The sequence below is a fragment of the Ceratotherium simum genome, chromosome 26 (assembly GCF_057802395.1).
Source record: "Ceratotherium simum simum isolate JZ-2026a chromosome 26, ASM5780239v1, whole genome shotgun sequence".
Taxonomy (NCBI): domain Eukaryota; kingdom Metazoa; phylum Chordata; class Mammalia; order Perissodactyla; family Rhinocerotidae; genus Ceratotherium; species Ceratotherium simum.
The window spans coordinates 2,568,459-2,580,692 of NC_141925.1; the positions used below are offsets into that span (position 1 = coordinate 2,568,459).

At 62.4% G+C, this 12,234-nt stretch overlaps 1 protein-coding gene across 1 annotated transcript; it reads right to left on the reverse strand.

Annotated features, from left to right (window-relative positions):
• Nucleotides 1-3,802: 3,802 nt before the first annotated feature.
• Nucleotides 3,803-11,005, reverse strand: PRSS27 (serine protease 27). The gene is made up of 5 exons (XM_087449480.1): nucleotides 10,876-11,005; nucleotides 6,627-6,818; nucleotides 5,224-5,495; nucleotides 4,673-4,842; nucleotides 3,803-4,224 (listed from the first exon to the last, which is right to left on the reverse strand). Exons 1-5 carry the CDS (start codon nucleotides 10,926-10,928, stop codon nucleotides 3,931-3,933), a joined length of 981 nt encoding a protein of 326 aa, XP_087305606.1. The 5' UTR covers nucleotides 10,929-11,005; the 3' UTR covers nucleotides 3,803-3,930.
• Nucleotides 11,006-12,234: the final 1,229 nt, after the last annotated feature.

The following is a 12,234-nucleotide window of genomic DNA, read 5'->3' on the forward strand; positions in this document are numbered from 1 at the left end:
AGACAGCTGCCTAGTCCGGGTCCTGAGGCCCAGGGCCTTATGCTGGGTCAGCTGGGCAGCGAGGAGCCCTGTCCCTTGTGCCGCCGAGGGAGGGGGGGGGGGGCAAGGGGCACAGCTCTTGAGGAAGCCTCAGGGCCGCCCACGTGGGTCGCCAACTGTTGGGCCTCCTGTGGGGCCCGTGCCCAGAACCTTCCAGGGCTCTGTACAGAAGCAGGCCCTGCCCTTGTTACCTCCCCTCACCCCTCCCCTGCCCTGCCTTTACTGGTGTCCACTCAGCATGTGCTTCTGGCGTCTTCCGTCCTCCCCGAAGCTGGTGGCAGTGGCTGACTGGTGCACCACTGCCCATCTGTCACTGAGCGCAAGGGGGCAACAAAGGGCTGAGCCTGCAGTGCAGCCGTCTGTCTGTCCATGGAGACTGTGCCTGCAGGCCTGTGGGTGCTGAGGTCCCGTGTGCCTGAAGCCTGGGTGGCCGGTGTCCCGCAGCAGAAGTGCTGCTGCTCCAGCACCTTCTTGGACACCGATGCACATCCCCAGGTCGGAGTGGGGGTCTCTGGCTTTGGGGCCTTTGATTTCACCCCCTTTTTTTCCCCCTCTATGCCTCCTGCCTGCCCTGCCTTCTAATGCCTGAGGTCTGGGTAGCAGCATCAGGCCGGGGCCACGTTGCCCTTGGGACGCAGAGCCAGTCCTGTGACCTCAGGGCTATTGCTGAGTCCTGGTCTTTGAGGCTAGAAGGGGCTCCCACCGGCTGAACAAATGCGTATGCGCACAGCATGCGTGTGTGCACGCGCACGTGTGTGGATTTTGGGGCTCGGTTGCAGTCCTTAGAAGGGGTGTCTTTGCCCTTCCTCCTCTTGCTTCCCCTACAAGCCGCGGTGGTTGCTGCGAGGTGGGTCTTTCATTGTGGGGCCCTGCCCGGGGCTGGGCCACTCCCTTCCGCCCCCGGTGGGGCGGCGGACAGTCTCCTGGGCCCGGCCGGCCTGTCCTCTGACAGGTCCTTCCTGCAGCCAGCGGGGCCCTGGCACCACTACCTACCTGGCAGATGGCTCTGAGGCGCTGCTTGGCGAGTTGTGGAGAGTTGTGTCTGCGCTGCGCCCCTGCCTGGTGCAGGAGAGGGGACCTGTAACAGCTGGTGGTGTTTCTCTCCTAACTTCCTCCTTGTGCTAAGCTTACTGTGAACTGTGGATGGCGTGAAATGAACCTGCTTTCCCTTTGAAGCCCCTAATCTCTGCGAGGGGGTTCTCCTGTCCTCGCCCACAGGGGCCTCGGTGAGCGTCTGCCCTGGGTCTGGGTGGGGCCGGTGTCCAGGGAGCCCAGGGGGTGGGGACCCTGTGACCTAGAGTCACACGTTGGCCACCACCTCGGACAGGACCGCCCTGGGCAGCCGCATCAGGGGCCCCACCCAGGACCCCAGCCCAGCTCAGAGGAGCTAGGCTGCCCTGGCGTGTGTGCCACTCCTCCTCATCAGCCCCGCCGACCCTGACCAGACCCCTGCCCTGTAGCAGAAGCAGGAAAATGGGGGACCCCAGGGGACCCCAGGGCACCCAGGAAGCTGGGACAGCAGGCAAGAGGAGGCAGAGATGGGGTGGTGAGTCCTCCTACGAGGGGAGCCTGGTCCTCGCCTTGTGCCCCGGGAGTCAGGCTTCATCCTGGCCTCTCACCAGAGGCGGCAGAGGGGCCTCCCTCCAGAGACCACCTAACCTTCTTTAACCTCCCACCGTGGGGCCTGGGACTTTTCATACCCCCAAGAACAGGGTGGTGGGTTGCCCAGGCCTCTCCAAGGCTGCAGGACCCAGGCAGCACCTGTTCCCAGCCAGGATGACCCAGAACGTGTCCCTGCACTGCCCTCAGGATGCCCACAGCCTGGTCCCATCCCCCACCTTGCCTGGGCCTCGGTCATCTGCCCCCCCCCCAAGGGACGCAGAGCCCATCTTGGGTCTGGAGAAGGACGTCCACAGATGGCCGAGTCCCCATAGGGCCACTGAGTGGCCAGCAGGAAGGTGGGGCCGCCGGGAGCCTTTGCCAGGCGCTGCCCCTCCAGTGCTTCCTCCTCGTGGCAGGGGCGCCCCCGGGCAAGGTGGAGCACAGAGGGGAATTCAGTGTTTGTTCCCGCTCTGTCCCGAGGGCTGAGACACAGCAGGAGCCTGCTAAGCACATATTGATTTGTTCCGTAAACATCCAGGCCTGGGCCAGGACGTGCCTGTATGTAGCAAATGGGGATGTGCATGCACTTGCGTGTGTATGCGTGTTTCTGTGTGCATGGGTGTGCACAGATGGGTGTGCACTGGTATGTGTCTGCATGAGTGTACTTGTGTGGTGTGCTAGTGTGTGTGCAATGAGTGTGTGTATGTGTATGTGGGTGTGTGTATGCGGTGTGCAAGGCAGCAGTAGACCTGCCTTCCTAGGAGTCTCACCCAATTCATGGTTGCTGAGTGTGGCAGGCAAGCCCTGGTAACCTTTCGGGAATCAGCCCGCAGAAGGGGCTGATAACCCAAGACTGGGCAGCCACCATCACGGCCATGATGGGCAGGCCTGGGCAGGGCTGGAGCGAGAAGGTTGCGGGGGTGCTGAGCTCCAGAGACCTGTTTGTGCTCGATTCCTGGTGGCAACAGGCCATAACAGAGCAGACTGGGAAGGAGGGGTAGGTCCAGGCGAGGTAGTGTGGATGACAGGATGGGGGAGGAGAGGGTGGGGCTGCAGAGCTGGGCCTAGGCCAGGCCAGCAGGCCTGGGGTAGAGGCAGGCGCTGTGGGCAGAGGCCAAATGCGAGGCTCTCCATGCAGGATTCTAGCTCCTTCCTGAATTCTTGGGGATCCTCGCACAAACCATTGAAGATGCCAGCAAGTATGGCCTGAACCCTGAGCGCTGTGGAAGGAGGAAGGAAGGGGTCCTAGCCACGGAGCCGCCAGAGCCTTGACCTGCCCTGGGGGGGCCTGTCATGCTGACCCCAACAGCCCCAAGTGGCCTGGGCCTTGCCTTCTCTGTGGGACACCTGCCCACGCAGTGTGTGGACTTGATGGGGGCCACGCTGGGCCCTGCATCCTGAGGTTTGGGGCCTCCCGGGGTGTTGGGTCTGCAGGGACCCAGCAGAGCTGCCCCCAGGCGGTTGTGATGGGGGTGCGGGGCCTAAGAGGGAGGCGGGCAGGCACGGGAGCCCAGAGGCAGGCCCCACATCGCTGCCTCTCCCTGCTGTGCCCTCTGGCACCTTCACATCTACCTGATTACACCTGAGAGGCAGGTGGGCGCACCATCCCGGGTTACAGAAGAGAAACGGGCTCAGAGGGGGCAGCAACTTGTCAATGTCTCCCAGGGGACGTGGGTCCCAACTCCAGCCCCTCCCCACCCCCTGCAGCTTTGGACTCACGAGTGGGGAGGTCAAGGCTGAGGGAGGGGGTGGAGGAAAAGGAACCAGGGGTCAAGGGGGACCTGGGGAACAGGGAGCCCCTGGAGGGGCCCCAGGGTGCCAGGAGCAGCCCCTTCCTCCTCCCCATGGGTGCCTCACCCTGTTGATGTTATTTAAGAAGTCTCTGGGTGATGCTGTGATCCCCCACGCCCCGCAAAGCCCTCCTCCAGGGTGCTCCGCCTGGACCCATTCTTTCTGTCGATGTCACAGGGGACAGAGGCCCTGGACTCCAGTGCGGCCAGCCTCCAGGGTGCCTGCGGCAGCTCCCTTCCCACTGGGCAGCGTCACCTTCCACACTCCCCAACCCGGGCATCCGCCCAGCTCACAGCTCCTTGGCAACCCACATGCAGCACCTCTCCACTCCTCCTCCTTCCCCCAAGGGTCCGCAGCCAGCACTGAGGTTGGGTTTTTATTGGAGGATAAACATAAATAAAAATAACCGGGCATTTGAGAGAAGGGAGAATCGGAGAGCTATTTACAAATGTACACCGTGGACCTGGGGCTCCACTCGCCCACTGGTCTGAGGGGGGCTCAGAGGAAGGTGAGCAGGGCTATGAGGACCAGGAGGATGGCGTGGGCCCCTAGGCAGGGTGCAAAGTTCCGACCAAGAGGCTGCTGGAGCTCAGGGCCCCGCCTCTGGCCACCCGACCTAGCCTGCTGGAACTGCAGTTCCGGGATGATCCGATGGATCCAGTTGTGGTGGGAGGTGAGCCGGATGTAGACACCTGGGCGATTCCGGCGGGCGCAGCCCTCGCCCCAGCTGATCACCCCAGCCTGCAGCCACGACTGGCCCATGAGGCACACCAGGGGCCCCCCAGAGTCGCCCTGCAGGAGAAGCAGAGGCACCGTCAGAGCCCACAGGGGCCCAAGAGCCAGCCTCTGCAGGCACACAGGGACATGCACACACTGTCCTCCTCCCTCTGTCCCTCTCCTCAGCTCCCCTCCCTAGGAATGTCCCTACCCAGGACACACACACACACACACCACACTGGCTGGTCCTTCCTTTTCTGGCCTGGGGTGCCCTTTCTCTAGCATCCCAGACCACCTGCCCTGATTCACTTCTGGGGGGGGATGAAAATGCGGTTTCCTGGGCCCCACTGCTGACCTACTCACTGACTCCCCTGGGTGGGGTCCAGGAATCTGTTTTTCCCAGCTGATTGCACAGCTCTGGTCTGGACCATGGCCCCGCCTACTGGGGCCTCATCCCAGCTGGGCTGGCTCCCACCTTGACCCAGGCCTGGGGAGCCTCCACGCAGCCCACCGCAGCCCCTACCTTGCAGGCGTCCTTCTTGCCCTCGGCGAAGCCAGCACACAGCATGTCGTCCTTGATGGTTTTCGGCTGGAAGTCGGACTCGGCGTCTTTGCTGTAGAGCAGGTTGCACTTGGGCGTGTCAATGATGGGCACAGCAAGTTTCTGCAGGATTCGCGGGTTGGGTAGGCGGTCTGGGGAGGGGTGAAATAGCCTGTAGCTCAGCAGGTGGTCTCACCGAGGAACCCATGGCCCTGGGTTCTCAAGAACCACAGCTCTGTCGCTCCTCATTTCTTGCTTGGGTTTAGACCTTCTCTTCTGGCTCGGGGTTTTGTAGGATATAATTCCTTCTTCCCTCCTTCCACACACCAGGCTGGGCTCTTTCTGTCCCCCTCTCTCCACTTCCCCATGGATCCTCCTTCTGAGTCTGCTGCCCCTTTCCCATACCCACTTCACCTATTTGAATAGAGATCATGGGTACCGATATCAACAAAAAAGATTATTGGTTCAGAGTGGCCCCCAAGTGACCTGGGACCTTCTCTAGCCCCCATTCCCTCCTGGCCCTGCCCCATTACCTTGCTCACTGGGGCTGCCCCAGCCGGTGACCCAGCAGTTCATGCCTGGCTTGAAGGTTACTGAGGGGTCAGGTACGCACACGGGGAGGATATAATTGGTGAAGGTCACAGGGGCCTTCAGCTCCACCAGGGCCACATCAGCACTGGAGGCCATGCCCTGGTACAGGGGGTTGCTCTCCACCCGCTTCACCTGGGCGTACACAGCATGCGGCCCCGGCTTCACCAGCTGCCGCGCCCCCAGCAGGACCTGGTACAGGGATGTTTCAGAGGTGCTGGTGGGAAAGAGCAGAGAGCTGGTGTGAGGCAGCCCCTCTAGGGCTTAAAAGGGGGAGTCAGTGGAAGTTAAGTGAAGAAGGGAAATAGGGAGGAGTTGGGGTTGTTCCTCTGCTGCCGGAGACCTCCCTCCTGGCCCTCCACAGGGCCTGACATCTCTCTTTGCACATTATCTTCAAAAAAGTCACCTCCAGGAGGACATACAGCAGGGCGAGGTGGTTAAGTGTAGACGCTGAAGCAGCTTTCATTCCTGACTTTAACTCCCAGCTCTATCCCTGGCCAGCCAGGTGACCTTGGGCAAGTCAACTAGTGAGTTCTCTAACTCAGTTTCCTCTTCTGTAAAGTGGGGACAGTCACAGTCCTGACCTGAAAGGCTTGCTGTGAGGGTTGAAGAAGATGAGCACCCACAGGGGTGTGGCTGGGGACCAGCCAACGGGGGGATTGGACTCAGCCCTGCCCGTGAGCCTTGGGCAAGTGGCCTACTCCCTCTGAGCCCGCATTTCTGAATTTAAGATGTGAGGTTTTAAAAGAATTGCAGAGCTGTGGTGAGGCAAGAGCTGAGATGCTTGGGAAATCCTGCAGGGTTGGGGCCGGGTGGCCCATAGTTCAGTAGCAGGCAGTGGGTGGCCTGGCCCTTTGCTCAGGGATGGCATGGGTGACCTTAGACGGGAGGAGGAAGGGACATTCTGTTCCAGTCCTCAGGCTCATCTGTAACCAGAGTCCCAGCCGGAAAGGGAGTGTCCTGGATTTGGGTGGGAGATGGACGGGGACAGGGAAGAGCGCCAGGGCGTGGGAAGAGCCTACCAGCATTTGCAGTGACAGGGCCCCAGGACTGGCAAAGCGCCTCACTGGTGAGACCAGCAGTGGGGAGTGGACCCCTTGCGGCTGGGCTGCAGGGAGCAAAGGCTGGGAAGCAGCGAGTACAGCCGGACATTAGCCCCGAGGTTGGACCTAAAGGGAGCTCCCGCCCTGACGGCCGGTCCCTGCTGGGCAGGCTTCCTAGGGGGTGGGCGGGCCCGCCAGCCGTCGGCGCTGTCCGCGGTGCTGAAGCCCGGCGCCCAGCTCTGCCTGCGCTCTCCGTGGCCCTGCCGGGGAGGGAGGGAGGGGAGCACGGGGCTCGGTGGACTCACTTGGAGAAGCAGTGCGCCGCGGTGAGGACCCACCGCTCTGTGATGAGGCTACCCCCGCAGAAGTGGCTTCCATTGCGCTGGATGCTGACTTGCCACGGCCACTCGCCCTCCAAGGCGTCCTGCCCGCCCACCATCCGGTTCAGCATCCTCATCCTCGGGTGCCCGCAGACTAGGGGAACACAACAGCCCGTGCTCACTGGGGGCCGGCCCTGATTCCCTGCTTCCAACCGGATACTCCAGCTTCCACTCTCTGCTCAATTCCGGGCCCTCCCTGCCCCTCACCTGCGCAGGGACCTTGGGCAAGTCGGAGGCGGGAGCATCGGGTCAGCCTTTGACACAGGCAAACCCTTCCCAGCTGTGGGACGCCCCCATCCCCCGTGCCCCCATGGGCCTCACGCCCCTCACCTGTGAAATGGTGACGTCAGACCTACCTCTGGGGTCATGGGGAGGGCTGAAATAACACATGTAAGTGTTACCAGGGCCTGACAAACGGGGGGTCCCAGAAGGACAGTGGGTGTTGGGGGGCGACCCACACAGGGTAGGCAACCCCGGGGGAATCTGTTATTGTTACAGTAGAATGGTCTTCAGAGTCTATCCTTAGCTTCTTTCCTGTCACTTTTTCCTGCCCCTTCTCTGTGCTTCGTGCCTCAGTGGTCCTCTTGTGCCATCTGCACGGTGTGTCAGACCCTCCTCCTCCACACCTGTCTGGCCTCCAAGTCCTCTGAGCCACAGCTTTTCCCCACTGGGACCCCTGTGCTCTGCCCATTCATTTTGGGTCTCGTTCTGGGTGTGTGTGTGGGGTCCCTGGCCAGTCTTGCAGCTCTCAGACAAGCCTGCCCCTGCCCCCCCCAACCCAAAGGCCTTGGATGCTTACCGCTTAACGACTCGGTCCCCTGAGTCCCTGGAAGGGAGAAGAAAGGGGTGATCAGGCAACTTGGGCAAAGTGGAACTTTGTCTGCTCCTCCCCTCCCACTGTCCTCCCTACGGTCCTCCCCACTGTCCTCCCTCCTCGCTGCTCCTCTCCTGCACACACAGCCTCCCGAGGACTCAGAGGGACAGTCCACAGAGGGACCTGGCAGGAGAGGCCAGGGGCCTTAGGTTCCCCTCGGCCCAGTTCCCTGTGTTGTCTACAGGCCCAGGCCTGTGGGCCAGAGCTTCTCTGCGAGGGCAGACAAACTGCCCATCAGGAGATGCCAGTGAGGGTCCCCGTCTTGGCGTGACTCTCCTGCCCGGGGCAAGAGGGCTCCTTCTGGTCCCCACAAGAGTCTCTCCCTCCACACCCCACACTGTCCTTGTCTGGAAGCACTGGTGCTGTAGGGTCTGCCTTTCGCCCCTGGAACAAGCTGGAGCTGCCTCTGCGTTTCCAAGGTCTGGGGCCTCCTCACACGGTCTGTTCCAGAGGGAACAAGTCTCCTTCGGTTCTTCCCCAAGTCTCACTTCAAACCTGAGGCTACAGCCCAGCCCCAGAGGTCTCTCTGGTCTCAGGAGAGCAGACAGAAGCCAGCCAGCACTCATCTTGGGTCAGTCTTCCCAAGACTCCCGATTCCCGAGAGCTCAGGCATTCCAGCATGCTCCACAGTTGGAGCTCAAGACCCCAGGCTGGGCCATGATGTCCCCCTGCCCCCAGGTGAGGGGACAGGCAGAGGGGTGGGGGTTGGGCTGTTCTGGGGGCCCAGCTCCCCAGGATCCATTACCCACCACGTCTCAACACAGGCACAGGGCCTGCTACTCAGCCTTTACAGGAACCTTCACTCGAGCCTGAATACACTAGCCAGGGTGACAGTCCCCAGCCCGTGCCAGCAACACTCTGGAAATACCTGCCAGTCCAGAGAGCCCTCCCCACCCCCACTGTATCTGGTTCACTGGTGGTAGATCTGATCAGAATTGGGGTGGGGGGCTCAGGACAACCTCTCCCCACCTCAGCCCTCAGCATTTTCCCTACGCCCTAAGCCCTTTCAGGGCTGAGCCACACATCTCCATGGGGTGCCTGAGGACCCTGGAGATTTTTATGGGATCCCCGTTCCTCCTGCCAGACTCCCAGTCTGAAGGGCAGACTCCCCAATGCTCAGAGTGGGGTTAGACGATGCAGCGGGAGGTGGGGGTGGGGGTGATGGGACAAGAGGAGGAGGTGGACCCTGGGGGCTGAGAAGGACCCTCGGGGCAGGATTGGCCATTCTCCAAAGTCGGGGTGCCAAGCAGAAGTGTGGGGGCAAGGGTGGTGTCAGCCCGGGCCAGCCATGGGAACAGGAAATCTGCCCAGACATTCTGACATTCTGCTTGGCTGTGTTAACAAAGTGCCCTTTTAGAATGCAAATGTCCCCTGGGATTTGTTTAAGATGCAAATTCCCTCCAGCCCCCTCGTCTTAGTATAATATAATTTAATTAGATTGGTGACACCTGACCCCTGCTCTTTCTGAGGCCTGATGATTCCGCTTGCATGAAGACAATGCTCCCACTCACCCCATCTGTCCTCGGTGGCACTAACGTGCTTTCAGGCTCGTTCCCTCTGGGAATTTTCCAGCACCTTATCCTGGTTCTCCCCACAACCATCCCCCCTTCCCATACATGCAGATGGGTCCGTCATTGGCCCCAGGATCAAGTGCGCACACCTGCAGCTGGGCAGAGCCCCTCGAGACTCTGCAGGCTTCCTCACCCCAGCCTAATGCAACACTGCTTCTCATGCAGGCTGAGCCTTCCGGCCTCTGAGTGTGTGCTCACAACTCCCCTCTGCCTCGAGGCCCTTTACTCCTGGTCTCTACAAGCCCAAATCCTACAGGTCTTAATCCAGATCAAGGCCTAACTGATATGCCGCCTCCTCCGGGCAGCCCTCCTTGCTTGCACTGTCCATCTAGGAAGCCTGACTTCCTCTCTTGAGCTCTCCGTCCTCCTGCTGGGTCTCACAGAGCTCTGCCCACCTCACCCTGAAGGTAGAATTGTTGCGCATCTCACCAATGGGCCCTGGAGCTCCATGCAGGCAGAGCCCACATCCAGGGTGCCTGAGCCCAGGGCATGTATAGAGGGACAGAACCAGAGTGGCTGTGGGGGCAGGGCTGACCAGGATGGGTTAATGAGGAGACCTGGGCTCTGCAGGGTGGGCGTCCTGTCGGGGGCTGGGTGTCAGGCCCCTCGTATGGGCCCAGGCCCCCCCATGTAGCATGTTGGGGCTCTGCTGGTGGAAGGGGAGAGGCCTAAGATTCTAGGAGGGAATAGCCTGAAGTAGGGTGAGGAGGGTGCTGAAGGAGCCCAGGCCCCTGGTCATAGCTCCTTGTGAGCCAGATGCAGGCTGCTGTTTTCACTTTGGCAATGGCTTCGATTACTCAACCCATAGGGAGAAATCACAGCGTTACACCCCTTGGCAGAGATGGGCTCCCTCAAAGAGCACTATTATCCTTGTGCCAGGAGGCCAAGAGGAGGAGGCCCCGGGGATCCTGGAGATGCTGGGGCCTCCCCACTGAGGTGCCACCCTGGTGCCCTCCTCCCCCAGTAGGGAGCCTGGAGCACTGGCTGAGTCAAAGCCTGGGGTGACCTGGCCCGGCCCTGGGAGGTGACTCGAGGACAAGGAAGTGAGGTGGCGGCCGAGCTGGCCCAGCTGGCCCAGGAATGTGGGAGGGTTTCCCTGGCAGAGAGCAGCCTGCCCCATGAGGAAGGGCCTAGCAGGTCTGGCCCCCTAGTTGGCACCTGCTGACCCTGACAGGGGATCAGGAGAGTGGACAGGGCTGCAGGGCCCGCTCCTCCCCGATCCCTCCCTCTCTGGTGGGAGCAGGATCCTGCACACCTGGCCCCTCGCTGAGCCTGCCCCAGCTTCCCAGGGCTCCAGGCTCAGGCTGCAGCTCGGCTGCCCCTCCTCGGGCCCAGCTGATGGCTGTTCTGGGGTTTGGAGCCCAGTGGCTCTGAGTTCAGATCCCACACACATGCAGCCCCAAGTCTTCATCTGGGGGTTGGGGAGAGGCCGAGACGAGAGGAAGCAGAAACACTGAGCCCAGAGCTTGGCCCATGGGCCCAGGTCACTGCCTCAGGGGTCCTTTGGGGCCTGCGCCCACACCCCTATCCTGCCTTACCCACCTCACTCCCCCAGGTGGGACATCTGGAACCTTCGCATCTGCCCAGGAGGCCCGACCACTGGGGTGGGGAGGGGAGGCCTGTGCTGCAGCCCCAGGCCTGACCAGGAGTGGGGGCTGGCCACGGCTCAAGGCAGGGCAGAGGGCCCCTCCAGGAAGGTGGGGGACTGACTTCCTGCAGTGTCCACAACTCACCAAACCACAGCGGCAGCAGGAGCAGGGCTGCGGTGGGTGGCCGCCTCATGGTCTCAGCCTGGCTGGGGCACTGGGCAGGGGCCCTGGCGGCGGGAGCTCCAGGAGCACTGGTGCGAGGTGCGGGGCTCCATGAAGTGGGGTTTTATGCTGGAGGTGAGTGTCAGCTCGGCTATGCTGCCCGACCTGTCAGCCGGGCCCGCCCAGCTCCTTTCGGCAGGAAGGAGGGGCCCCAGAACCCCCACTCCTCCATGACCAGGCCCCGAACCTGGTGGAGCCAGACCCTCACTAAAACACCTTAGGGTCTCAGTGCCAGGGTACACCTGCCAGTTTTGGGTGCTTGTGGTCTGGGGTTCTGTCCCCCACCATGACCGACAACAGGCACCCCCCCAACTGACCACAGGCCCCAAGTAAGCTGACTGCAGCCGGCCCATGAGACCCTCCCTGTTTCATTCATTCATTTCATTCATTTGTATTTATTGAGTACCTATATGACCGGGCGCAGTGAACAAAAGACTCCAGGGTGGAGCGTACACTGCTGTGGGGTCCGGGTCACTCGTGCTTATGGGAAAAGGAAAAGCAGGGGGCGGAGTCGGGACGTCGGGGGAATTTCCCCAGCTGACCCCAGCGCCCCTCAAGGGCTCTCCCCCCCGAAAACCGGGCCCTAGCAGCCCGCACCCAAACACGCAGCTCCCAGGACCCGCCCCAGAGTGGCCCCGACCCCCGTCCCCTCTCCAGGGCTGCACCCTCCTCCCCCGGGCCGCGGGCGGGGGGGCTTCCCGGAACCCGCGGGCCGGAGCGGGCGGGGCGGAAGCTGGTTCTAGGAAGGCCGGGCCTGGATGACCATCCCCGGGCGTCCCTGCCCTGGGCGCGACCGGCCGGGCTCCGGGACGTGCCGCCGCGGCGGAAGCAGATCCGGGAGGAAGGTATTTGGAGCACGGGGCTGACGTCAGAGCCGGAGTTGGGGCTCCGGCGGCCACTCCCTGCCGGGGCCGCGGGGTCGCAGTGGGGGCGCCCCGGGCAAGGTCCGGCGCTCCGCGCCAGGCCGGGAGTGGGGGCCGCCGAACGACAGGCAGAGCCCTGCCTCAGTTTCCCCGCCTGCGCAGTGGGTGCCTGCGTGGACTGGGTGTGCTGCGGTGCGCCCCGGGAGGTGGTGGGGACTGGGGTCGCTGGTCCGGGGCTGGGTTTCCGGCCGCACCTCCTTGCCCTGGCATGCGGGCGCTACTGGTCAACGCTGCCCTGCCGTCTAGTGGCCGCCGGCAACAGCGCCGGGGGTGGGCCAGGCAGGGTGCGCCGAGCGGGGGTCTCTCCCGGCCTCACTGTCCGTCTTCCTTCCATCGCCCCTACCTCCAGCACTA